This window comes from Lycium barbarum, chromosome 6, assembly GCF_019175385.1.
Source record: "Lycium barbarum isolate Lr01 chromosome 6, ASM1917538v2, whole genome shotgun sequence".
In the NCBI taxonomy this organism is placed as follows: domain Eukaryota; kingdom Viridiplantae; phylum Streptophyta; class Magnoliopsida; order Solanales; family Solanaceae; genus Lycium; species Lycium barbarum.
The window spans coordinates 121,925,967-121,951,658 of NC_083342.1; the positions used below are offsets into that span (position 1 = coordinate 121,925,967).

The 25,692-nt window shown below is 34.2% G+C and overlaps 4 protein-coding genes across 4 annotated transcripts; all 4 read right to left on the reverse strand.

Annotated features, from left to right (window-relative positions):
- Nucleotides 1-1,088: 1,088 nt before the first annotated feature.
- On the reverse strand, nucleotides 1,089-5,969 carry LOC132598444 (ATP-dependent Clp protease proteolytic subunit 5, chloroplastic). Its single transcript, XM_060311308.1, has 9 exons — nucleotides 5,727-5,969; nucleotides 5,537-5,644; nucleotides 4,708-4,822; nucleotides 4,522-4,614; nucleotides 3,728-3,773; nucleotides 3,495-3,567; nucleotides 2,688-2,722; nucleotides 2,505-2,593; nucleotides 1,089-1,619 (listed from the first exon to the last, which is right to left on the reverse strand). The coding sequence occupies exons 1-9, from the start codon at nucleotides 5,852-5,854 to the stop codon at nucleotides 1,413-1,415; spliced, it is 894 nt and encodes a 297-aa protein (XP_060167291.1). The 5' UTR covers nucleotides 5,855-5,969; the 3' UTR covers nucleotides 1,089-1,412.
- Nucleotides 5,970-6,966: 997 nt separating this feature from the next.
- Nucleotides 6,967-10,237, reverse strand: LOC132600098 (GDSL esterase/lipase EXL3-like). Its single transcript, XM_060313215.1, has 5 exons — nucleotides 9,910-10,237; nucleotides 8,123-8,253; nucleotides 7,821-8,033; nucleotides 7,467-7,722; nucleotides 6,967-7,339 (listed from the first exon to the last, which is right to left on the reverse strand). Exons 1-5 carry the CDS (start codon nucleotides 10,166-10,168, stop codon nucleotides 7,152-7,154), a joined length of 1,047 nt encoding a protein of 348 aa, XP_060169198.1. The 5' UTR covers nucleotides 10,169-10,237; the 3' UTR covers nucleotides 6,967-7,151.
- A 1,001-nt stretch (nucleotides 10,238-11,238) lies between these two features.
- LOC132600099 (GDSL esterase/lipase EXL3-like) lies at nucleotides 11,239-13,663 on the reverse strand. The gene is made up of 5 exons (XM_060313216.1): nucleotides 13,318-13,663; nucleotides 13,077-13,207; nucleotides 12,770-12,982; nucleotides 12,405-12,660; nucleotides 11,239-11,755 (listed from the first exon to the last, which is right to left on the reverse strand). The coding sequence occupies exons 1-5, from the start codon at nucleotides 13,586-13,588 to the stop codon at nucleotides 11,571-11,573; spliced, it is 1,056 nt and encodes a 351-aa protein (XP_060169199.1). The 5' UTR covers nucleotides 13,589-13,663; the 3' UTR covers nucleotides 11,239-11,570.
- A 242-nt stretch (nucleotides 13,664-13,905) lies between these two features.
- Nucleotides 13,906-24,605, reverse strand: LOC132598445 (protein SEMI-ROLLED LEAF 2). Its single transcript, XM_060311309.1, has 20 exons — nucleotides 24,307-24,605; nucleotides 23,716-23,854; nucleotides 23,512-23,586; nucleotides 23,305-23,420; nucleotides 22,599-22,713; nucleotides 22,052-22,180; nucleotides 21,867-21,914; nucleotides 20,630-20,814; nucleotides 20,301-20,497; nucleotides 19,496-19,779; nucleotides 19,274-19,423; nucleotides 18,459-18,836; nucleotides 18,204-18,353; nucleotides 17,965-18,043; nucleotides 17,751-17,875; nucleotides 17,210-17,401; nucleotides 16,906-17,046; nucleotides 15,837-15,980; nucleotides 14,582-14,788; nucleotides 13,906-14,459 (listed from the first exon to the last, which is right to left on the reverse strand). The coding sequence occupies exons 2-20, from the start codon at nucleotides 23,848-23,850 to the stop codon at nucleotides 14,343-14,345; spliced, it is 2,967 nt and encodes a 988-aa protein (XP_060167292.1). The 5' UTR covers nucleotides 23,851-23,854; nucleotides 24,307-24,605; the 3' UTR covers nucleotides 13,906-14,342.
- Between the last annotated feature and the right edge of the window lie 1,087 nt (nucleotides 24,606-25,692).

Consider the following 25,692-nt stretch of genomic DNA (forward strand, 5'->3'; position numbering starts at 1 on the left):
CTTACTTTTAGGTATGGGCTACAAAGAACGAGATGCCAACAGAGCGCTGCGCATGAACAATCAAGTCGTAGAAAATGTTGATGATTTTCAGAGATAATGAACAAAGACTTTCAATTGGAGGATTCTTCTGATTTGTAAGAGAAAATGAGATTTTCGACCATGGTGCTGCTACTACTGTAGGATTTTCGACCATGGCTGCTGCTATTATTGTAGGATTCTTCTGGTTTGTAAGAGAAAATGAGATCTAGGGTAGGTGATGGAATAAAGAGAGAAAGAGGGGTGAGGGAGAAAGTTAATTTAGTAGGTGAGAGAAAATCAATTTAAAAGATTAGGAGATGGAATGGAGAGAGAAAGAGGAGTGAAGAAGAAAATAGATTTGATAGGTGAGAAAAATATTTGAAAAAAAAAAAAATTGTGGATAAGTGGGAGAGAGGTACCTTATTTTTAGGGAAATACACTGCAGTTACAAAAATAAGTTATAGATGGTAATTTGATAAATAATTAAACTACCAAAAATAATTTTTTTTAAAAAAGTAGTTATTACTAACAAATAAGTCTTAGAGGTAGTTATAGGCAGCAAATTTTTCAAAAATTAAAGATCACCCCGAAATAGGGCCATTTGTGCGACCCTATTTGAACTCAACATAAAGCCCAAACTTTCGCTGGAAAAGTCGCAATTATTAGGAAATCGACTTGGCTTTACACAAGGCTTGAATACCTACAGATGGAAAGTGACCAAAATGCTAAAAATGGAAAAGTGCACCCCATCATTTTGTTTTGGTTGAAGAATAATAACTGCAATTTAGATCCCAAAAAATACTATTTAGTTCCTGAATTCTTGACATACTTGATTATAGTCCTTGTCATATACAGTTAAAACCTTCAATTAATTGTGAATCTGCTTACCTAGTCCCTCCACTTGGTGAATTCAATGAATTATTAAACGTTAAGCTATGTAACCCTCCTCTTTCTTGAAATTCATGAACTGTATTCAGTCATTTCAATGGCCAGGAAACAACTTCTCAACAGGTACTGGCATTGCACTTGAAACAATGTCATGTGCTCTTTCAAGAAACAAAGCATGAACAAAAAAGGAAAAAAGAATCTCTGACATGCATGCCATGAATTTGATTGTTATTACAGGAAAGGTGGAAGTAGTGAATTACTTTTTAAGACAATATCAAGACCTATGCAAAAACGTCTATGAGATTTGAACAGGTACATTACACTCTTCCCCAACTGTTAACTCTGATGAACTTGTAAAAATTCGCATACAAATTGCTCCTGGCCGCAGGAATACTAGTTCTACCCAAAACCCAGCAATCTATTACAATCTCTAGTCATGACCGTATCAATAATCCAGGAGGGAAGAGCAAAATGAGGAGAGAATATTGACCTCCCTTGCAATTCAACTATGATTGTTCAGCAGCTGCTGCAAGTGGTTGAAAGGCTTTCATTGGATTCAAGATGACACCATCGATTAGCCCGTAATCTTTAGCTTCCTTTGCGCTCATGAAAAAATCACGATCAGTGTCCTGGTTAATCTTCTCAAGGCTTTGACCAGTGTGGTAGGCAAGGTACCCATTCAAATTTGCTTTGTGATGCAACATCTCATTAGCCTGGATATCATTGTCAGCATTGATTTTAGCTCTTTAAGTATGCCATCCTTACCAATCTACACATACTAGTGTTATAATACAACAGCATGCAGTTATGTCTGCCTCAACTTCTTAGCATCAAAAATAGAAACGATTTCTTATCAGATAGAAGTTTCACAATTTGAGTTTTGCACAGGAGAAACAGAAGTCTAATAAGCTCTGAGTAGCTTGGGTACATAAGCTGGAACATTGGTAAATTAACTTGCGTCACTGCTAAATTGTCTAAACTACATACAACTACTTTGCCTCAATCCCAAGCAAGTTGGGGAATATTGTCTAACCTAGATGCATTCTGTAAATGAACAGTTTTAAAAGATCAGCTTTTTGATGGGAATAACCCCATCATGAATGCATTATATTTCACCACCAACAACATTGCCACATTGTCCCACTTGTTACGCTTCTCTAATAAATAAACAAATAACTAGAAATTTCCTTCAATGTTTGGTACTTTCTTTGTAAGCACTTTGTGCAGACTGATTTTTGCTTTTCCAAGGTTCAGAGGTTCTGGCCTGGGGAGTTTGGCATTGGATCCTTTACCTTATAAACCACCACTTGGTATTGCATTCTCTAAATAAACACAGAATTGGAAATTATCCATCTATCTTATGTTTTTAGTGCATTGTTCAAATGTACTTTTATCTGTCAGCATATTGAGCAAATTGTAATTTTTCCAGTGTCAGGAATCGGGATTCTAGCATCTCTTTTTTATGATGGATATTGGATAGCGAGCATGGAACGTTTAAATCAGATGTTGTACTCTATAAACCATTATTCGCCATATTGACTTCCTAAATGCAAAATTTTTAAATAGGAACTGTGGCATACAATAGAATGAGCGATTACCTGAATATCTATATCCGTTTGACCACCTTGAGCACCACCAAGAGGCTGATGAATCATTATCCTTGAATTTGGCAAGCTATATCTCTTTCCTTCAAGGTGATAACAGCATTAAAAGTTAAGAGCAAAAACTAGAAGTATAACATAAACAAAGTTACTTTATTTTGATTCAGCTATTCAATTTACCTTTAGTGCCAGCACTGAGAAGAAAAGCCCCCATACTGCAACGCCGCAAAACATAAATTAGCTAAGCAAGGCTATCTATTTATTCCATGAAACAAAAAATGCTGAAGTAATCACCTTAAGGAACTAATAGTAAAATAGACTCCACAAAATCCATTAACTGAATACAAAGTCTCAACTGATGAAAAAACTATTTTGGAATAAACTTGTAAAATGTTCCACCACTCACCCATCTAAAAGATACAAACGTCAAGGAAATAACCGTGTGAAAGGTAGGTGGATCGTAAAACAATGTTACATCAACGTGGAAATAGTATCAAATAACACATCTATTCAAACAAACATCACAAAAGTTCTCAGGAATTTGGGATCAAGTGAACTGGCACAGTATAGGAAGAGGGCTTAAAAGGGGATAAGAGTGAGGAAAAGGAGGAAATGAAGAATAAACGGGAGAGGAAGAGGAGAAGGAAAAGCAAATCCAATCCCAAAAATTTAATAGTTCCCCTAAATTCTGAAGAAAACAAATTATTGGCGAAACTTTGGCACCAAAATAGAGGACGTTACGAATAATAAAATAGAGGCACGTGAAGTACCAAATGAAAGGAGAGGGTGTCAAAAATGCCAATAATATGAAAGAATTGGAGAATTACTTAAACAAAATGAAAAAAGAACCTACACTGGAGAGCTATGTTGTCCTATCATAGGTTGTGTAAAGGTGATTTTCACATATATACGGATCACAAGCAACAACAAACAGTAAAATCGTCTTCTAAAAGAAACGCAAAGGTACATAAGTAATCAAATCAGTACCTTGCTGCAAGTCCAACACAGACAGTAGAGACATCAGGTCGAATATGCCGCATGGTATCGAATATGGCCATTCCTGAGATAATAATAGGTGCATAGCATTTGATACACCATGCATTAAAGTAGATAACCAAATCTGATTATGACAGTTCAATACTATGCAATAAAAGCTGAAATAACTATGGCAAATTGGCAACAGAAACAAAATGAATTTGACTAGATAAACTCGGTTGTACCTGCTGTTACTGACCCTCCCGGAGAGTTGACGTACATGACAATGTCCTGTGTAGTACATTAAAGAGGTGCTCAGTTGAATTAAAAGAAAGCTGTGTAAAAAGTAAATTAAAAAGGATGTAGAAAACAGTTTTAGATTTAAAAGCTTCACTGAAAAGGACAAACATATGTCAAAAGAAAACCATAGCAGCATCTGTGTATTCTTTCTTGTTTCATAAAAAGCATGGTTTTATTCATTTAATATGAAGTTGATCAAGGGCAAGCCTCATATAGTCGTGGTATAAGGGCTGTGATTTAGGCCAAGCGAAAGAGAGGGAAAGGTGGAATTTTCACACATTTCGCTTAGGCCTTAACTTTCTTCGCTTGTTCGGTTCATGCATAACTGGGCCACTGTGGCCTCAATAAGCTAGTGCAAAGCAAAGAAGTTATGCTGGCATGTCATGCTGAAAATTCCAGAATGAAAAGAGGCAAGAAATTCATGAGTTGCTCAAGCAATTAAGCAGTAGACAGATCATATTTAGACAAACAAATGCGATGAATTAAAATTACAAATACAAAAGATGATATATACTACTGAAGGAATGCCTAATGCAGAATCTCCTTTAAATTAAAACATCTAGTTTAACCAAAACTTAAAGGCAGGTTCTACAGGGTGGTGGTTAGACCGACGATGTTGTATACTTGTATGGGGCGGAGTGTTGGCCAGTCAAGAACACCCATATTGTGGGATTTCACAGGGTATGTTGTTGTTGTAATAGTTTGACCAAGTCTATCCCAAATCAGTCAAGAAATATACCTTTGTGGGATCAACAGCATCAAGATAAAGAAGCTGTGCAACTATGATATTAGCCATATCATCATCAACTGCTCCACCACATCGTATGATCCTCTACAAGAAGAGAATAATAATAATAATAATAATACAGGAGTTAAAATTTTAGCAAGTACATTGAGACTCTTAACATACGAACACAATTCTTACATATTGAAAGAGCTGGCTGATCACACTCTGAAATCGTTCTGCTACCATCGGCGGTGGTCCTTGACCTTGGGCATATGTAGGAAAATAAGGTGATGATGGAATTTGCACATCATCTCTGCAAAATTCAATAACAGGGGGTTAATCATATGACATAACGGATTTCTATGACACATAAGATGACAAAGCAACTAAGTCATTAACAATGAATTCTTAAGATTTATGCATTTCACAAGTCCACAAAACTGGATTTTCCCTTATAAAATCCCATAAAAAATGACCTAAGAAAACACTCTTCTATCTATATTATTAGAAAACTTACGAGATTCCTTTTCAGAAGGAAAAGGAAAATAAAGATAAAAGTAGTACTTCCTCTGTCTCAATTTATATGAACTCTTTCCATTTTGGGGTGTCGCAAAATGTTTGACACCATACCACTAACAATCTTGTTATATGCTTTTTTAACAATCAACGTTCAAAACTTTCAAGCATTCAATTTTTGTGCTTTCATGTGATGTTTTTAATATCAAACTAACTTTCCAAAGCTCGCTTTAATATTCTCTTCTACTATTACTAATATTGTACTCCTAGAATACTCAAATAGGCAGACAAACCCATATTTCTTAGCAATGTCTAAACTTGGTTTAACCAAAATTGAGTATAAACGCAAAACTTCCAATTTCCTACTGGCCCTTATCCACTCATCAACCATAAGATACCCTAACAACAAGAACCAAAAGTATCCTAAATTAGACAATTTTCTGCTAACAAAAAAAAAGAAAAGAAAAAAGATTTATCAAGAAATTAAAAGATTGGGTTATCTTTTTGAAACCTGATAGACCAAAATCCTGTACGTGAAGGCTTTGCAGATTCCCATTCAGTTCCAGAATACACAGCCTTCACAGTGCTATTCTTCACTTTCCCAACACTCTTTAATTTCCTGAAAGATCAAAACTTTAAGGAAAATACTCAAAATTAACTAGACATACGACGAGTAAAAAGAGACAAACCCATATGAGTACCTGAAGGGAAGAGGTTTAAATGGAAGGGATATGGGGTTGGCTTGAGAAAGAGTGGAAGAATCAGAGGGGCAAATTTGGTAGTTGAATTTAGAGATGGATGAAGTTGTAGCTATGCAAGAATGTGCCATTCTTTTCTAGGATTTTTAGAGAGAGAAGGAAGGGGTGTGGATATTTGCTGGGTTTCGACAAAAAGATAGGTTTTTGGGGCAAAAAATAGTTAAGAGTGTTGGAGTAAGCAAATAACGAGCTTGGATGTTGTGGAACGGCGCTCTCACCGTAACTTATAGCATGTTTATTTTTTTTAAAATTACTTTTTAAAAAAAATATTTTTGGTGAAAAATAATTTGTGGTTGGTTAATTAATTTAAAAAATATTTTTGAGCATCAATTAGTGTTTGGCCAAGCTTTTAAAAAGTATTTCTAAGTATATTTTTCTCAAAAGTGTTTTTGGGCAAAAACTATTTTTTTTTGCTTCTAAAAAACTGTTTTTGCTACTCTCCAAAAGCAATTATTTTCTCCCAAAAGCTAGGTTAAACACCTCACTTTTTTTAAAATAAGCACTTATTGAAAAAATAAGTACTTTTAGAGAAAAAATAAGCTTAGCCAAAAAGGCTATTATTAACCATTCCATAAACCTACGTCGTATTAAAGAGTAACATTTTTCTTCTTTTAATTCTGGTATAATAATACCTTGAAATCCCTAAATTTAACACAGTTTAGTCAATTTGATTCAATTTTTTGGGGGTCATTCGCACAAATACTCCTATTTCGGGGTGATCTTTAATTTTTGCCTCTCAAATTTGTGATCTTTAATTTTTGTCCTTCAATATTTTCGTATGACATAAGTTTATATTTTCGTATCATAATATCTCACAAGTTATGTCAGATACAACAATTAAAAAGTATAGGTACTTAATATACAAAAGTACTTTATACACTCATATTTATCGTATTTTTATTCAAAAAAAGTACAATGACTCATAATTTCATATTAAACTTAAATTCATTATTGAAATTCTTATTAGTCAAGCAAATTTTTTCTCTTGTAAGATAGCGATTATTCTTTAAGATATTAGTTAGCAGTTTATAATTATTTATCTCAATAGACAAATGATATAAAAAATAAATAGGTTTAAACTATTCTTTTTGGAACCATACAAGCTTGCTAGATGAAATGTCCAAAATCAAAAGCAACCCACTCTTCGGAGAAATAAATGAATTGTAAAGATTTTTGACAAATTTAGATTATATACTTTTACAAGGAAATACAATTTTTTTTTCCCGAGATGGATTAATAAGACAACAATCAATAGAAAAAAACAGTGAGGGGAACCTCAAAAAAAGTAACAAAATAGAGGAAATTAAAGTACAAACAATGCTTGTGTATATGAAGGAAGGAAGGAGAGAATGATTATGGTGAATTTGGTCATGAGATGAAGGTTTGAAGATGTTGCTGGAGAGCTTGATTGATTAATAGTCTATAGCCTTTTTCTGTAAGGTGGAAGCCGTCCCAAAAGATGTAGTCATCATCTTTTGAACATGCGATTGGGCAAGAAGCTAGCAATTCTATTTTTCCAACAAGAGCACAACATCCATTTTTTGTAATCTTGAATCCTGCCACAACAAATTAAGTCAAATTAATGAAATTAAATTTGTATTTTTTTTAAGCTATGTGTTCAGTCAAAATGTACCACATAAATTGAAATGGATGGAGTATCTCATAACTAAGGACAACACTTACCATATTTTGTAGGGTTGTTGATTAGGTCAAACATAAACTTGTAAATGTCAATATAGACCATTCTAGCGTCAGGAAATTTATTAATAAGAGAATTTATCTCAGTAGAGAGCTTGTTGTTAAATGAGTATGCTTTCTTATTAAGAGAATCTACACAATTTCTTTGAATTCCTCTTCGAGTATTTCTGTGAAATGGCATGCATCCTAATGGTAATACACCAAAAACACCAATCTTGCGTGCCCCCAACTTGTACAACTCCTTTCCAACAAGAAAAATTGAAATAACAAAAATTAGACAATTTGGTTCAACTATAAAATAATTAAAAAAGTAATGTGTGCAAATTTTTAAATTAGTACCTGCAAAAAATTGGAAGCGAAGTTGACCAAGATCTCATTATATGATGGGTTTAGAGAGGAAGCTGGATTTAGGTGAATGTCATTGTGACCTGTGAGTACTATAAAAAGGCTGTTGCCTACAATTTCTAAGGCTCTTGCTTCTCCAACAATAGCTTTAAGTTTGCCAATATATTCTTTGAACAACTCTAATTGTTTTGGAATTGATAGAACTGACTGCATTTTCATAAATTAAAAAAAAAGAAGAAAATCAATAATGAAAAACATATATAAAATTAATTGAAAAAAGGGAAAAGAAAATATACCAATAAAGCATTAGTTTGTGGATCATATCCTGAACCTGCTGAAGCAAAAGTGACTCCTGTTATTAAATCCTTAGCTTGTAGTGTTGGATCAAGATATGGAGGTAGGACCTCTTTTATTCCCAGTTCTTCCACTGTAATAACAAATATAAAGTTGAAACAATTAGTACCTTCCCTCTCCAATTTTGCGTAAAAAAAAAAAAAAATTAAACTCTCGCCTTCCATTCTTAGATAATAGACATTCTCGTTCTCCTATCTCAATTGAATTTCTTAAATATTGTTGTACGAACTTGTACGACACCATTTTCATACCGAAAATCCATCTTCTCTCCTAGTATAAATTTTCAAACCAATATTACAAAGTATTTTTGATTACTAACTTGTGTATTAATTGTATACAAAAATTGATTTGTATCGTTTTGAGATATATATGATCATTGTGTGTTTTGAAAATCTGTATAAATTATATAAGCTGTAGTTTTAAAAAATGTTAAAAACTAAAATATGTATGAAGTGTGTACGGAGTCTGCTATATGCCATTTTTTAGATATATGCGGCACAATGTGTATGAAATGCGAACAAATTCGATATCAATTAGTCTTAAAAATGTAGAAAACTGATATGTGTATGAAATGTGGATGGAATTTGGTTTGTATCAATCAGAAAACTTATTATACATATATACTTTCTCATAATCTATACATACTTTGATTAGATTTTATACAATTTATATGTTCTTTATCATAATCACAATATACATACAACTTTTATACATATTTCATACGTAGAAATTATAACGAATTTATACATATTACATACAAAAATTAATATATATTTATTTTCTGGTGTATGAACTTTGTATGGAATCTGGTTTGTATCAATTACAAGTTTATTATACATATTTTTCTCAAAATTTATACATACTTTGATTAGATTTTATACTATTTATATGTACTTTATAATAATCAAAATACACATACAATTTTTATACATATTTCACATATAAAAATTATAAGAATCTATACAGTTATACATATTGAATATGAAAATTATACATATATGTTTTTTGGTATATGAAATATTTACATAAAAATTACCGATTATAATGGACTTTTTGAGTAAAAATTGAAGAAAATTAGGTAACAATATCTCTTAATTTTGAATGGGGAGAGAAAAACTGAATGAAATAAGGAAGCAAAAGTTGGAGAAAATGGGAACTATATCTCTAAATTTTGAATGGAGAAAGAAAAGTGGATAAAATAACTAAAATGATTTCCTTACCTTATTTAATGTGTTTTATTTGCTTCTTTTTAATTTACATAATTGGTATAGATTTTGTAACAAGTCTATTGATATATTTTGTAAACTAAAAAATATCGTCATGTTCTGTAAATATACCCTCTTACCATGTACTAATAATCTAAGGAAAACACATGAACTTTCATTTTTTATGTCAAAATGCAAACTAAAAAGGAGGAGGGTCGTCCAAGTTGGACGAAATTGGAGTATGACTTGTTATTTAATCCAAGCAAACTTTTTTTCGATCGAAAATGATCCATTTTAACCACACAATTCTTATCCAATCCGCTCATTTACTACCTTTAATTAATTGAACTATTGCTTTAGTCATTTCGTGTGTATAACTTAGATTAGATATAGTAAAACCATGTAATATAAACAAAACAAGGATAATCGGGATAATTGCGGTAAGAGAACTTTTCTTGATAAACCAACATTTATCTATAGATGTAGTATGAGGAAGCAAAATAAGGCCATGATGAGGATCATACCAAGAATGTGAGAGGGAATTTTTCCATCACAAAATCTCCCAGTGGCTTTTCCTCCCATGAAGTTCTTCCCATGTTGTGGCATATTCCCCTTGGCTATTGTCACAATATAGTTGTTGTTGCCTGTATCAACTATGGAGTCCCCAAATACAAATACTGCCGGAATAATACCACTCACATTGTATGGCTGTTGATCCGCTATTGCACCTCTAGCAATAACGAAGGTACTTAACAGCAGGAAAATATAAGAGAACAACTTCATTTTTATTAATTGTCTCAATTTCTTCAAGCTGTTTGTCAACGACAGACTCGCGAAATAAATGGAGCATTTATAAAGACTTTTGTTAATTGACAAAGTCAAACGTTTCTTGATAAATGAGAGTACGCGCATGCATGAAATATATGGCAGCTTATTTTATTCAAGATATATATGAAATTACATGTTTATATATGTAATGTGTGCATATGTACGTACACACTTGAAATTTCATCAATTTGGTGTTTAACATTTAGACAATGATTAATTGGCTCTGTAAATGCATTGTTGGTTAATTGTCTTTCCTTTATGATGAATTATACAAACACTAGTCATGAATGCACTCAATCAGGTGGCGACGGAGCTAAAATTTTGAATTTATAAGTTACTGAATCAGTTAGAATTAAGCAGGCTATTATGCAATTACTATGCTAACCTAAGTTCTAACCATTAATGTTCTTTTGATAGCGAATTGAGGTCCATTAACAGGTCTATCTTCTAGAAGGATGGGATCTGCGTCTGAAAACAATTTGTGAACTAGGCAATTTGCTAGCCTTGATCGCCTAGACGCTGACATGATAAAGAGGATGAATATACTCTCTTTTAGGTGCGTGGGATTGCAAAAATTGCCTCTAAATGAGTTTTTTCTCAAACATTGATTGTTTTTTCTTTTATGAAAAAAATAACTGCCACCCATTAAAACAAACATTGATTGTTACGTAGTCATATACATTAATTTATTTATTTGTCCAAATTTGTATTTGTTCTTGCTTTTTCTTAATATACAATGCATATTTTATCTCAACTTTCTGTTTTGTTTTATTTCTTCTTTAGATAGAATGCTTATTTGTTTCAACTGTGTATTTCTTCTTTTCAGGCCAAATCAAAGAAATAAAAAAACGTGGGTGGAACTCTATTGTCTTTAGCCAAATAAGTTTCTTTTAGAAAATAATGGAGTTGGAACTTTGTATTTTTTTGTATTCTTCTAGATGCAATGATTATTTTCCCAAGATAATATTGCAATTACATTTGAAAAGGTCTCATGAAAAGGTGTTGGTTAAAAAATTAAAAAGAGTCCGCTCGATCAAGCTTAGCTTTGCCCAACATTCAAGAATGTGGCTACATTATAAAACATCCAAATAAAAATAGCCAAGTATAAGTGCACCAGAAAAATCTTCGTGGACTGGCCACTCGATCATATATAATCAGACATCATAAACAAGACTTGATGGCCTATATCTATATGGTCACTCAATTATTGATAATGGTGTAATAGAATTCTTCTTCTTTATTTTGTAACAGAAAAGTCACATAATTATTGAAAATGATGGGAAAAAGTCACTTCGTTTAGTTGATAACACAAAAATCACTTCGCTTAAGTATTGCTATCACGCTGAAAAAGAATTGGTTATGAAATGAAGGTTTGAAGATGTTGTTGAAGAACTTGATGGACTAAGAGTCTATAAGTTCTCTCAGTAAGGTGAAAGAGGTCCCAAAAAATGTAATCATAATCATTTGAACATGCGATCGGACAGGAAGGTAAGTCTATTATCCCAGCGAGAGCACAACATCCATTTTTGACAATCTTATACCCTGCCACAACAAATTAAATAAAATGAAATTAAACTCTTATTCAAATTTTATGATAATGAATGGGTAAGTAGAATTAACAGTTAATAAGAGGGTTAATTTTGAAGGCTATGAATAACGAACTGTTTATATAAGAGTCGGAGCGAGATATTATTACATGTACTTGTTCAAACTTTTAAAAAAATAAAAATAAAATTGAAGTGTATTTGGTATGGACAAAAATGGTTTTCCTTTAAATACTTTACTAAGTTATTCTTCAGTATTCAAGATAACTTTCTTCCGCGAAAATATTTTTCATCAAAAAGGGCATGCATTTTTCTCTATAAAGAACCCAATTCTTGCCGCATATGACTTGCCTAATAAATAATTAGACATATTGTCAACTTTTAATAATCAATATTATCATTAATTAAGCACTAAATCATACCATCCTCTCCATCTTGTGCGGTTACACTATATCATCACTTATTTTTATTTTCTATCAAAAATTGAATAAGAAACCAAAAAAGTAATTTTAAAAGTGATTTTCCTTATGAAACTTTTTTTTTTTCATGATACTAAATGCGCCCTAAAATATGCTACCATCAAGATAATATATAAAATGAAAAAATGATCAATTTAGTAGTATCATCGTTATATTGGTCAGTATTACCATATTTTGTAGGGTTGTTGACTAGATCAAGGAGGAAATTGTAGAAGTCAATGTAGACTATTCTCGCGTCCGGAAATTTGTTATCAAGATAATTTATCTGGATGGATAGCTTGTTGTTGAACGAGTATGCTTTGGTATTCAGAGAATCTACACAATTTCTTTGAATTCCTCCTTGAGTATTCCTGTGTAATGGCGCACATCCTAACGCTGTTACTCCAAAGACACCAATTCTGCGTGCCCCCAACTTGTACAAGTCCTAATTCCAAAATAAAAAAATTCAAACAGCAAACATTAGACAATTACAGTTTAATAGATTCAGCTGTAAAAACAATTGCTAGTATGTGCATGTAAATTAAAATTACTACCTGCAAAAAAAAGGTAGCAAAATTGACCAGGATAGCTTCGTATGATGGGTTTAGAGAGGAAGCTGGATTCAATTGAATGTCATTGTTGCCCGTAAGTACTATAATAAGGCTGTTGCTCACAATTTCTAAAGCTCTTGCTTCTCCGACAATAGCTTTAAGTTTCTCAATATATTCTTTGAACAACTCTAACTGTTTCGGAATTGATAGAGCCGACTGCATTTTCATCAATCAAGAAAAGGAAAGATAAAAAGATAAGTAGGGAAATTCATTGAAGAAAAGGGGAAAGGAACAAGGAAAAAATATATACCAAGAAAGCTAATGTCTGTGGATCATATCCTGAACCTATTGAAGCAAAGTTAACCCCCGTTATGAGATCCTCAGGTTGCAGTGTTGGATCAAGATAAGGAGGCAGCAACTCTTTTATTCCCAATTCTTCCACTATAACAAAAGTAAATCTTTTTAGTACTTATTTTATCTTTTTTGGGTGAATCAATTCCCCTTTCAATTTTGCCTATAAATAGACATAGACATTATGGAGATGTACGTACCAAAAAGATCAGAGGGAACTTTTCCATCACAAACTCTACCAGTTGCCTTTCCTCCCTCAAAGTTCTTACCATATTGTGGGAAATTCCCCTTGGCTAACGTCGCAATCCAGTTGTTGTTGCCTGTATCAACTACTGAATCCCCGAACACAAATACTGCAGGAATTATACCACTAACGTTGTATGGTTGCTGCAGATTCGCTATTGCACCTCTCGCAATAACAACGGGACTAAACAGAAGGAAAATATAAGAGAATAACAACTTCATTTTCATTCTCCTCAAAATTTTATTCAAAATGTTTGCCTCTTAACAGACGAACGAAAATGGAACACTAAGATTGATCCTTAAAGATAAAGACAAAACTAACGTTTACTTGCAAAAGTCAAAACGCTTCTTGATAATGAAGAGCACATACGTAAGAGCATGTGATGATCCAGCTGGCAGCTTTTTTTATTATTATTTTATTCATGATATCGAGATGGTTTATCATTTGCCGTATCAAATTCCACAATCTTGCATGTGATGAATCTTAAGGATAATTAATTGTAACTTCCCTTTATGATGAGTCCCAAGCAATTATGAGTTGGCCCTTTACGAAACTTGATAGTACTTAATAGATAATGAGTAATAATGAAGAGTACATATGAATAAAGAGAGGACTTGAACATGCCCCTATGGTCCAGGCAATACATAATCTAGCACCAGAAGCAGGAAAAAATAACTCTATCCAAATAGTTAGTGGAAAAGAGACGGATTTGAAACGATCGAAGGAGCTGGAGTTACAAAGCCTAGTTACAGAAGATTCACATAAGTTAGAACTAGATACAGCCTGAAATGCTTTAATAATTCTGCCCTTTACAACAATGATTCAACAAACACCTTAGTCATACAAACATTAATGACGAGCACTACGTTCCGGCATGGCAGCACCAGAGTTGGAATTAGAGCACAAGGGTAAGTTAAACCTACTAGGCACTAGCTACCTGTCATTTACATCTAAACAGCAAAATGGTACGGCTGCACGCATCTAACCTCGAGCTGCTCTAAGGAAGTTATCAAAAGGACTTGCTGGAGGTAGCCTAAGTGCTAACCATGGTTCATTTGATAGCGGAGGCCCCCTAATAGGTCCATCTTCTTGAAGTATCTGCAGCCAACACAAGTAGGGGACGTTAAAACATACCATATGGTTATCAAATGCAATTAGGCAAAAAGTCTAGACTTCATAAATTGATGGTTCTAGTTAAAAGACAGTTAACGAATGATCACCTTAGCAACTGCTGATGGCCCATTTGCGGGGAACGGTGGATATGCCGAGCCAGCCGCTTTTGCACAATGATTTTCATGAACTAACCAATTAGAAAGTTTCTTTCTTGAGTCTGTGCCAAGAGATTCACATTGACTAGCCATGGTATCATATGGAAGTGGTGATGTTGAAATAGATGAACCAGCTACTTGACCAGCCACCTCGAGTGCCTGAAAAAAGAATCCAACTTAAGGAACAAGAAGGAGATGCTATTTGATTGACTGGTTTTTTTTCTTTCAAATCCCATTAAAAAAAAATGTTAAGTTTGTGATCTGCCTGCTCCAATACATTGGACTGACTAAAACTAATGAATACTTGTACTTTTTCCATATCATCAATCCAGTTTTATCTGTCTCCAGCTTCAATTCTTAATACAACCCAACTAAATCGCACTCATGCCAAACAGCAGTAGTGGTCATAAATTAAGGATACCAATCAGGGAGAAAAACTCTTTTGGGAGAAAAAGTAGGCAAGAGGACCTAGAATAATATTAGATGATGTAATCCATTTCTTTAACTTGACAAGAGATGCAAATATAAAGCTAATTTTATATACAAACTTGAATGCAGGACCAGCTCGCAAACAAAAGAACTAATGGTACACAACTAATCAGAAATTTAACAATTTTGTTTCAGATTTAACTCACATTTTCTCATTTTACAGGATGTTGCATTAAATGAGGAAGCATGTTTATCATGTTTATATGTTACTCCTACTAATTAGAAATTGCATGTATCTCACACAATTTCAGACATGATACTTGATGCTCACAAAAGCTTTGCTAGTGTTGGATCAAATATGAAGTTAATAGACAACTTTTCAAAATTCTATATATTGAACAACAAATGCAAAAGGCGGAAAACTTTAGATTGCTATGAAAGGTGAAATCAATTTGCAGAAAAGTGATATCATGCAGCATCGCCTAAAGTAGTATCAGACATATTGTTGCAAATCGCGAGTTACCTCTGTAATTGATTACATGAAAGATTTTTCTTTTTCTTTAAATAATTTACACTTCCATTAATAATGTGGAAATAGTCGGAGCAAACAGGCAAATCAACTATTACGCACACCTCCCTGATCTTGTCAATAACTAATGAATTATTTTGGCTTGACTATATTCTCCTTCTACAAGCAGGCTTATCTCTTGGGATAAGCAAGGCAAAATAGACAGATGCATGTGGGTGGACACAGATAAGGGACTGTGGGAAAGCTTACCGATTCAAGAAGCTGCCCAATGCTCACAACATGAGACATCGAAGGAGATGGAGACATAGGAATTCTGGGAATAAATCTGGTGATATCAGCAATTGAGGATTCACTTACTTGTTCATCCTCTACAAATGAATTTGGAGAAAAATCCTGCATCAATAAGCGACAAACGTAAAAAGATGGTTGTGACTCAGGGAGATGAGAGCATATATTAACAATAAGGAAACTGTTAGCAGACACTGCCATTAAACTAGGGAATGATATGGACAGATTTGTTTATTTCTCCCTCCATCCCATTTTACAGGGCCTTGTTTGACTGGGCAATAGTTTAAAAAGGAAAGAAAGACTTTTGATGCAGGATGTTTCTAAATAGGCATTTGGGACATATATTACAAGTAATTTTTGAAATTTGGAATTTGAATGAAGTTTGATTTGAAGGCGAAGTTGTGTGTGGTTATCATTTTCTGCAAAAGTATATTTGGAATAAAGCTCGTGTTTGGATGTGCTTTTTTTTAAAAAAAACAAGAAACATGATTTATACCCCACAATTTCTAAAAACAGCCCAACTTGAGTATCCTACCTGAAATAAACAATCAAACATGCTTATAATTATGTTTTGGGTATTTTTATCGAAGGGAAAGTGGGTAGCTGATGGTTAGTTGGGTAATTATTCTAATCGGTAGATGATATAAAGATGGGGTTTGTTTTATAAAATCCAAAATTATGGGGCGATATTTGAAAACTTGAGAACTCCCCAACAGTAATTTTTTTGGGTGAAATATTGGTTTGCAACACTTATTCAAACTTGAAATCGAACTTCAAGTTGGATTTTGAAAACTGTAACACTATGTTAACCAAACACTGATTTGAAATAATTTTAAAAAAAAAAAAAGTAAAAGAAACTTATGTCTAACCGGCTCCTAAATATAGAAAGGTGCCATCTCTTAGGGACAGGCTAAAAAGAAAAGTGTGCCACATGAATCGGGGCAGGGGGGAGTATCAGGTATAATGATGAACCATAAACCAGCATCCGTCTCATGCCACAAAGAATAATGTGAATGCTTGATGAGCATACCCCGTCAAATGAAGGTGAATCTCGGGAGTGTGATCCTATTTGAACATGATCCATGTCAACCATTGATTTTATACAAAAGATGAAGGTATCATCGGGTGTGAAATCTTCTGACAGCTGCTTGAATATGTCATCCTCGTCAACCTATGGCACACCCCAAAAGAATAAGTAAAGCACGCATAGGCAAGAACAGGCCCAAAAAAGTCTATTTGCAATTATTTTCTTTCGTTTTTCTTGGTTGCTGGGGAGAGCAGGAGTTAGTTAAGAAATAAAGAAGTATGCATCAAATTTTCAAGACAACTAGTACCTCTGCAATGCTAGACAAACTTTTAACTAAGATATCCTTTATTAGCTCATGACACTCTTGAATTTTGTTCCGCAATTCTGATAGTGATGATGCAGCTGCTTCATTATCAGCTGCAGAACCATACTTTCTCACATCTGTGTGAGGCTTCAGGTATACTTGATAACCATCATTGATACCCAGAAAAGGATCAACCTGAACATGTAGGGCATGAACAGCATTTAACACGCACATATGTTAAGATGAAAAAAAATTGTTAAACAAACATGGTATTAGAGATGAAATGTCGCTTTCCGTAACTTGTTCAACAACAGCAAAACATTTACTTCCATAATGTTGTAATCATGACTTGTTGAACAGAAAAATTGTTTTTTCCTATTTCAGGAATGTTGCAAATATCTTACACATTAACAATAGAAAAATAGTTTCTAGTGAAAAGGCAAGATAAGACTCCATGTTTGCATTAATTCTACCCAAGTAACAGAAAATGTAGGTGTGAGTTTGAAAATGAACTTAATTAAAGTTTAACGTAAGGAGTACTCACACCAAAATCCCGCAATGTTTCAAGTAAAATATTCAGGTCAGTTATCTGATAAATCTTCGCCATAAATGCTAGCATTGCAGCTGATAACACAAGAAGTGAACGCTGGTATGCTGGAGGCAGCAACCCTGAAAGAAGAAGCTCACAAGGTAATTGTAATTCACTTTTACCAGACACCAAAGAGTCCATTAGTAGTTGCAAAAATACAGTTATATACCATTATTAGGGTCCAGGGATAACTTCATAAGTGATAGAGGAAGCTGACAAAAGCGGATCAGTAAGTTATTGTTGGTTTTCTGCAACAACAGAAAATTGACAATCATGAGCATAGATTAGATACAAGATGCTTAGAGAAAGAGCTTAAACCTTGAATGGAATTGTGCTCACTCAAACTTTATTTAGTTTCCTTTTTTTTTCTTTTTTTACAATCACAAGGTGAATAACCTGAATGCACACCTTAACGCGTGAAGAAATAAGTGCTAGGCAGAATGACTGAACTATAGCTTCAACATTTGCAGGTAAATTATCTGGCATGTTGGCTTGTAGCCAGAGGGCTGACAGCAACTGGACAATTTGATCCTTGTTTAGCTTCAGAATGTAAGGTTCCTGTGTCAACCAGTAAAAAGCATGGAGCCAGATATTAGTGAAAACCAAAAAAAAAAAAAAAAAAGGAACAAGAAAGTGATATCAGATTATCAGTGATGTTCTTACACCCTCGTTCAAGCTGCCAACTGATACAGCGGTGCAGTCAATCATAGAACTAATTTTTGGAACCTTGGGTGAATTTTTTAGGGCCCAACCCTGCTTGTGTTCCTCATCAACATTATCCCTCCCCTTTGAATTATCTTGAATACCATGCCCGTCCTTCAACTTAATTCCATCTTTTTCCTTTCGAAGCTTCTCAAGTAGAGCTGTTATTGACACAAATGTGGATGTGCCATTGACATTCCATCTGGCTATGTCATGTTTAATATGGTTAGAACTTGGGATTAGAAGAACAGAAAAGATGTGGTGTCCTCCAATCCGTATTTCGACATCTGGATGCAATGTCACTTTCAGTAACTGAACAAACAGCTCCTCAGGGAATACCTAGAAGAATTAAAAGATAATGAAATACAAAATAAATATTGTTGAAACGCAAATGATATAGAAGATAAACACGTACGAATTAAAATATAATGAAATACAAAATAAATCCTGTTGAAACGCAAATGATATAGAAGGTGAACACATACTTCAAATCATCAACGATAATAATTCATTTTTCCCATTGATATCACATATCAGTTTTCGTTAAAAGATAAGAAATCATGCATGGCAGAAAATATTTCCATTTCCATTAGAATACAACCCAAAAAAAAAAAAAAAAAACAATTCACATCCAACATTCTGTGAAAATTTTATTGATTAACCTCACACATGGTTGCTTTAAAAGCTCAAATGGAGGAAACATATTCTCCGATAAACAAGCTAGCCAGCGATGCAAGACGATCCAGCATGTGATGACAAAGCAAGCAATTTGTTACCTGCTGACATCGTGAAACAACAGATGCTAATGAGATCATATGAGCAAGAATGATCAAGGATCCCATTGTAGCCCTGGCAACCACTTTAAGAGATGGCAACTTCTCCAACATCATCGCCATCATATCAAACAGTGGTCGTGCATCAACAATCTAAGAGAAAAATCTGTTAATATATAGAAATACAAAAGCCTATCAAATCATTCATTAACTAACATAAATTACCCCTTTTGCAGTTTCTAGGAAGCATTCTTGGATGGATGTTTGAAGTGCAAGATTGAAGTTTAGCTCTTGCTCTTGAACTAATTCGACAGTTGCTTGAAGGCTTTTACGCAAATGTCTGCACAAGTCACCGACGAATCGTATATCTGAGAGACTAGCTTCCAATCTAATGAGTCGAGCCAAAGCAGTAGCAGTCTGGATGACATAAGACTTCATTTGAGGATCATGTGCCACATTCTTGTGGTCTAAATGACGAATTACACCAGTTAAAATCAATTGCTGATTCCCTGAGAAACCACAAGAATTAAGAGAACATTTAGATGCCATCAAGTCTATTTCAATATTTGTGCCATCAACGTCCAGTAAAATTATGACGACTACAAGGAAACCAGTGTCATACTTTCATGGCAAAGTATTAGATGGTGATATAAAAGATTCCAGTCCTTGACCCACCAGTTTAAACAATATACTTAATATACAGTGCTTTTTGTTATTTAACTTCTTTTCCAGAACACAATGCGGAAAAAGCATGTCGGGGAGCAGATGTAGCAACTTTTGCTATATGCAAAAGAAATATCTATGACGAAGAAATAATACTGAGTAGAAATTCAGTGGGAAAACCATCAAAGAAACACCCGCTTTACAATTGACATCTGGTTATGCAACTGTAGAGTGATGAGCAAAATCTACCAAGAATCTCCACCATGAGGACAAGGACAGAGGTAAAGTTGTCTAATGCAGGCACATCACTATACTACACTAGGAATAATGACACCAAGGTTCAAGAAGCAGTGTATTGGCAGACTACCTGAACTTTCCACAAAGTAGATCATGTCAGAGAGAACCATCACGGCCAATCCATGTGGAGAAACCCAGTGCCTCCCATGGTCAAAATGGACAAACATTGGATCTAACACCCTGCGCATTGTACTGCTCTCTTTGGCCAGCTCAGCCATCCTTTCAAGACAAATTTGAGCCCACACTTTTGGTGTTTCAATGTCTTCTCTGTAAGAACAATTTGAGGCAGAAAGACAAAAATATAGGTAGATAAAGTGATTAAAACAGATATCTACACATTGGCAGCAGTCACGATCATCTGTGAAAAACCAACTTTTTTCTGGATTTAGCGGCACAAACCTTGTTAATAAAGATGGATCTTTCTTATCAGGTCTGGGTCTAATTTGGCAAGGACCATATTCACTACCAACAGCTCTTCCTTCAGATCTAACAACTTCATCCACCCAATTGTGGTGTGCCTGCCCTCGTTCAAAGTCTTCATTATGCATTTCAGGCTCATAGTTATCCAGAGTCACATGAACAATCTGCACGAGATGATATAGAACACTAATGATGGCTAGTAATTTTCATTTGTTAACAAAAGATAAAACATTCCCTGCGCATAGCGGGAGTTTAGTGCACCGGGCTACCGTTTAACAAAAGATAAAAGATTCTGAGAAGAAATTGGTTAATTCCCAGTCAGAAAATCAAGATTAACCAACTAGAATGGAAAACAAGATCATGCATTTTATCCTAGAACTGAAAATGAGCCAACCCAAGCTGATTTCCAGAGGTTTGAAATTGCTTTGACTAATATTACGAGCACAGCCATACTTGGTAAACTTAGCATATGTGATAGGTGACGAGCACAAGCTCAACTTCAGTAAATTCCTTCAAGCTTGAGCTCAAGCCCATTAAAAAAGCTAGTTAGTCATTGAGCTCGTTCAGTCATTTCTGAGTTTTGTTCAAGCTTCGTTTTCTTTAGTTTTTTATGAATAAAAACAACACATGGTAAATAGAAACATTCCGTTTCCTATTGTATCACTTGGACTTGGGGAAGTAAAACCCCGATGCAGAGACAGAGAGAAAATAGATTATGCTCCTGAAAGAATCAGAGACCTTCTATATTCACAAAGGAAAATAGGAAAGCGGTGATACTGAGCTCAGGTCATCTGATATTGTTTTATACAATAAGCACAAGCTCATTTTGTTTAACAAGCACAGATCAAGTTTTTGGGAGTGTGTTCATGAACACTTTAGTTCATTTACTGGTGTAAAGTTTTTACTTGAGAGCTCATGACCATGCATAACTTATGTATCAAATCAGCAATAAATGCAAACAAGCAAAGGATAAGGACACCTTAGGACGTCACCCAAGGTGGGGAAATAGATTTACACTGCTATCCAGAACTTTCACATCAAATATCCCAATAAAGACTCATGAAATATGATCTGGCAAATGAAGAATCCATAACCATTTCAAAATTAGGGAAGCAATAACTAAACTATAAGGAACTAGACCTTCATGCACTATTTATATATATATATATTTATATATATGAGAGGGAGAGAGAGAGAGAGAGAGAACTCTACTAACCTCATCAAAATCAACAAATATATGAGAGAACTCAGCCATGAACCAAACCTACAAAGGTGGATTCGGTTACTCAGATCCAACTAAACATTCAGCAAACTTGTATGAGGAGAATTGTTGCCCAATATAAACGAATCATTGTTAAAACAAGGGTTTTGACTCCAACCATAGAAGTAATTTTACAGTACCATTGCCGAAAGACATTGCAAACTTGATGCACTCAAGCTGCGCTTTTGATGTTCTTCACCAGTCTCCCGTGCCAATGAGCATACTTTGGGAACCAAAGTTTCTATGTTATACGTATATGTTCCATCTACCTGCTTCCAAAATAAGATGGTAAGTAATTTTACACATAAAAGAACCTAAATCCAATCTTCTTTTAAACTGAACTATATTGTCATACATTGCGATGAGTAGATGGTAATAACAGAGGCACTGGCTTTAAACTCTCCTATAATTCTTTAGAATTGCTCAGATATGAATATTGAAAACTGAGTACCTCTTTTCTAGCCAATAGAAGCTTTTTCTTTAATCAACCAGAACAGCACAGTGTAAAGAATACCCAATTAAGTAGACATTCAGGAACTTTACTTTTACATCTCATTGAGGATATTTATGTAATTATGTTACACATTAATTAGATTAATAAACTACTCATTACACATCCAAACTGAACCCCCAATTGAGAAATTGGCATTATACACAGCTGCATTCATCGATATTTTCATTAATCACCTGACTATAAATAAACCTGGTCAGGGTTTGGCAACCAGTAATTCTGATAGCATCTCTCTTTGAGTCATCCAGCAGTACAACAACCATGTCCAATAGGCTAGAAGCAAAATATGCCCTGCAGATACAGAAATTAGTAGTATAATACATCGTTAGAGGATAAAGTGGAGGCGTACACCTGCTTGATTTCATTTAACAAAATATAATGATCTCCGAGTTACCTAGCACAGGTTATGCCAAACAATGAGAATCTAAAGCATTACATAATAGAATCAGTCTACCAGCAAGTGTATCAACTGCAATACAGACTTATAACAAGGCTAGCCTATCAAAGGTCGGTATATTATTGGCCTAGTTAGATGTTAAGTATTACGTGAACCTGTGGTACATAAATTACATGCAATGGCTTGATGGTAAGGAAAACCTCAATTAATGATGACTGATATCAAACTAGAATTTGTGGCATGCCCTACCTGTGCATAATTTAGAGATTTTTTTTTTAATTATCAGTCTTAACGCTTATAATTGAGAAAGTGCTTATAGAAATTAAAGAATAATTGTGGAAATCGCGGCTAAAACATAGCAAGGTTGGATGAAGAAAGAAAGAACTGAGCTTCACTCTATCATATTCAGGAAAGTAATACAATTTTGTGGTTTTAACTCTTATACTTCACCAAGGTAGTTATAAATAAGGACGACAATTACTCACATTTGCTCTTTGCACATGCAAAGCAACTTATTGTACACCTCAGCAATAACATTGATAAACTTGACGTGCTCACTTCGCAGTTCTTTGTAGCATCTCTCTTCGAGATACTTTGCGATCTGATCAAGTAAAGCCACAACATGTTAGAAAAAAAAAAATTAAGCATCATTTTGTTCCACATTCACAGGCAATGCAAAAGAAGGTCACTACCTTGGGGATTCTGAAAGGGTTTTTTGCTGCATATTCACATAACTTGACTATTTTCCTTTCATTAGGTGAGCCATCCTGCAGTCACAAGTTGCAGAGTAATTGACTGTTAGTATCACATGCACCAACAAACAACTTTCCTTCTCCAGCATAACAAAGCAGTTACTATTAGTTATACCTCAAGACAACTAAAATTAATGTACTTACTGGTGACTTAGGGAAGATTTCAGCTAGCAATTTCTTGTAACGCTTCACAGGTTGTCGAGATCGAGACCTCATAGCAGGACAGCAGATGCACATGTTCCCACATGCTGGGAATAACTTCCGTGAAATATAACCCATTTTCCTTCAATTTTCAGAATAAACAAGTAAAATTTCTCAGTGATACCGGAAGAAGAACGGAAACCAACATACACAAAAATCTCAAAACTCAAGCCAAAACCAAAATGGTAAAAAAGATCAATCAACACAAGAAAAGGGCAACAAAAGTATAAACATAAAAAATAAAATAAAAACTTCAGAGAAACAAAGGCCTAAAAGCGTGAAAACCAAGATCATTAGTGACAAGACGGAGAAGCATTAATCAAGATTAAAAAAACAAGAACTGAACAATGACACTAGAGAAGGCAAAGAAATTTAAAACTAACAGGCTAGGCGAATGATCAACAACCCCAAGAATGTTGAGAAATAAAACCAAGAATTAAAAAGAAACAATAACCCAAGAAGAGAAAGAAAAAAAAACACAAAAGAAAGAATAGAAGAACAAATACAGAGCAGAACTTAGTAAAATGAACATACCTTCAACTAGAGAAGGAGATCTGAGGAGTGAAAAAAACTCCCAGTGAAGCGGTTTACAAGAAGTTGAAGCAAAAGGGTAGTGAAGAAAGAAAGAATTTGAAAGCAAGAAAGTAGTTTAGTAGACAACAACAAAGTGAGCGCGTGGATTTTGAGGAAGAATTCTTAAAACGAGGAAAGTAACAGCATGGGCTTGTTGGTTGGGGCGTGGGGTTCAAGAATCAAAGAGTAGCAACAGTAGGAAGAGTAGGCAGAGAAGAGATCACGTGATTGTCAGGTCACTTCTTTGTGTTCAAAAGCCACTTGCTTTTGTCTCGTCTGTCACCTCTTTGAACACAGGTCCCCACTATATACTACTCCCTCCTTGTTAAAAAAAAATCCACTTAACTTTTTTTTTAAGATAAAAAAAAAAATCACTTGCAAAATTAAAAAAAAATTAATCTTATTTTTCTATATTTATCTCTATTAAGTGTAATATGATTAAATTTAAATGTCTATTTAATTATAGGTAATTTAATCAAATTATGTATTTTTATTTAGAAGTTAATATTTTCTTATAAGGTGTGTAAATGACTAAGTGAACTTTTTTTTTATCCGAAGAGAATATTAATTTTTTCCTGTCCTAATTTTCTTTTTCGTTCTCTTTTTATAGTTTCCCACTAAAAGTGCCCGTTTGTTTATGCAATCTAGACTTCAAATTTAAAGTTTTAATTTAAAATATTTGTTTGTTTATAATATTAGAATAAAATTTTAATTTCAAATCTCAAATTCACCTAAAAGGTAGAACTTTTAATTTAAAACTTGATTGATAAGTTTATATTTTCAAAAAAGGCTCATGCTCGAGGCGAAAAGATTGTTTGTACCATGTAGAATTATATTAAAGAATAACTAGTTACTGCGATTTTAGATTTATTGGACTACTGAACAACGACAACAACATACCAGTATAATCCCATGATTTGGGGAGAGTAGACAGACCTTACTCCTAGGGTTGTTCCCGATAGACCCTCAACTTGAAAGAAGAGAAAAATAAATCGAAGCGTGGTATCAAGAAAGGTATGATAGCAAAATAGCATGAGAGAAAACAAATGAAGCGACAAATGGTAATTTACCTGGAAGAGAAAGGAACTACGCGATTACTAACTAGTACCACTAATGAGAAGACATTCAGCTACCTGTTAACCTTATAATGTAATTCTCGATCTCTGCACCTTCCTATCTAGATTCGTGTCCTCAGTAAGCTGAAGATGTGTCATGTCTCGTTTAATCACCTCTCCTAGTTCTTTTGTTCAACATACCTTTATCTCTCCTAACTCACACCTCCTTACTTGCGCATCATTAGTCTCCTCTTCACATGACGAATCATCTTAGTCTCGCTTACCTCATCTT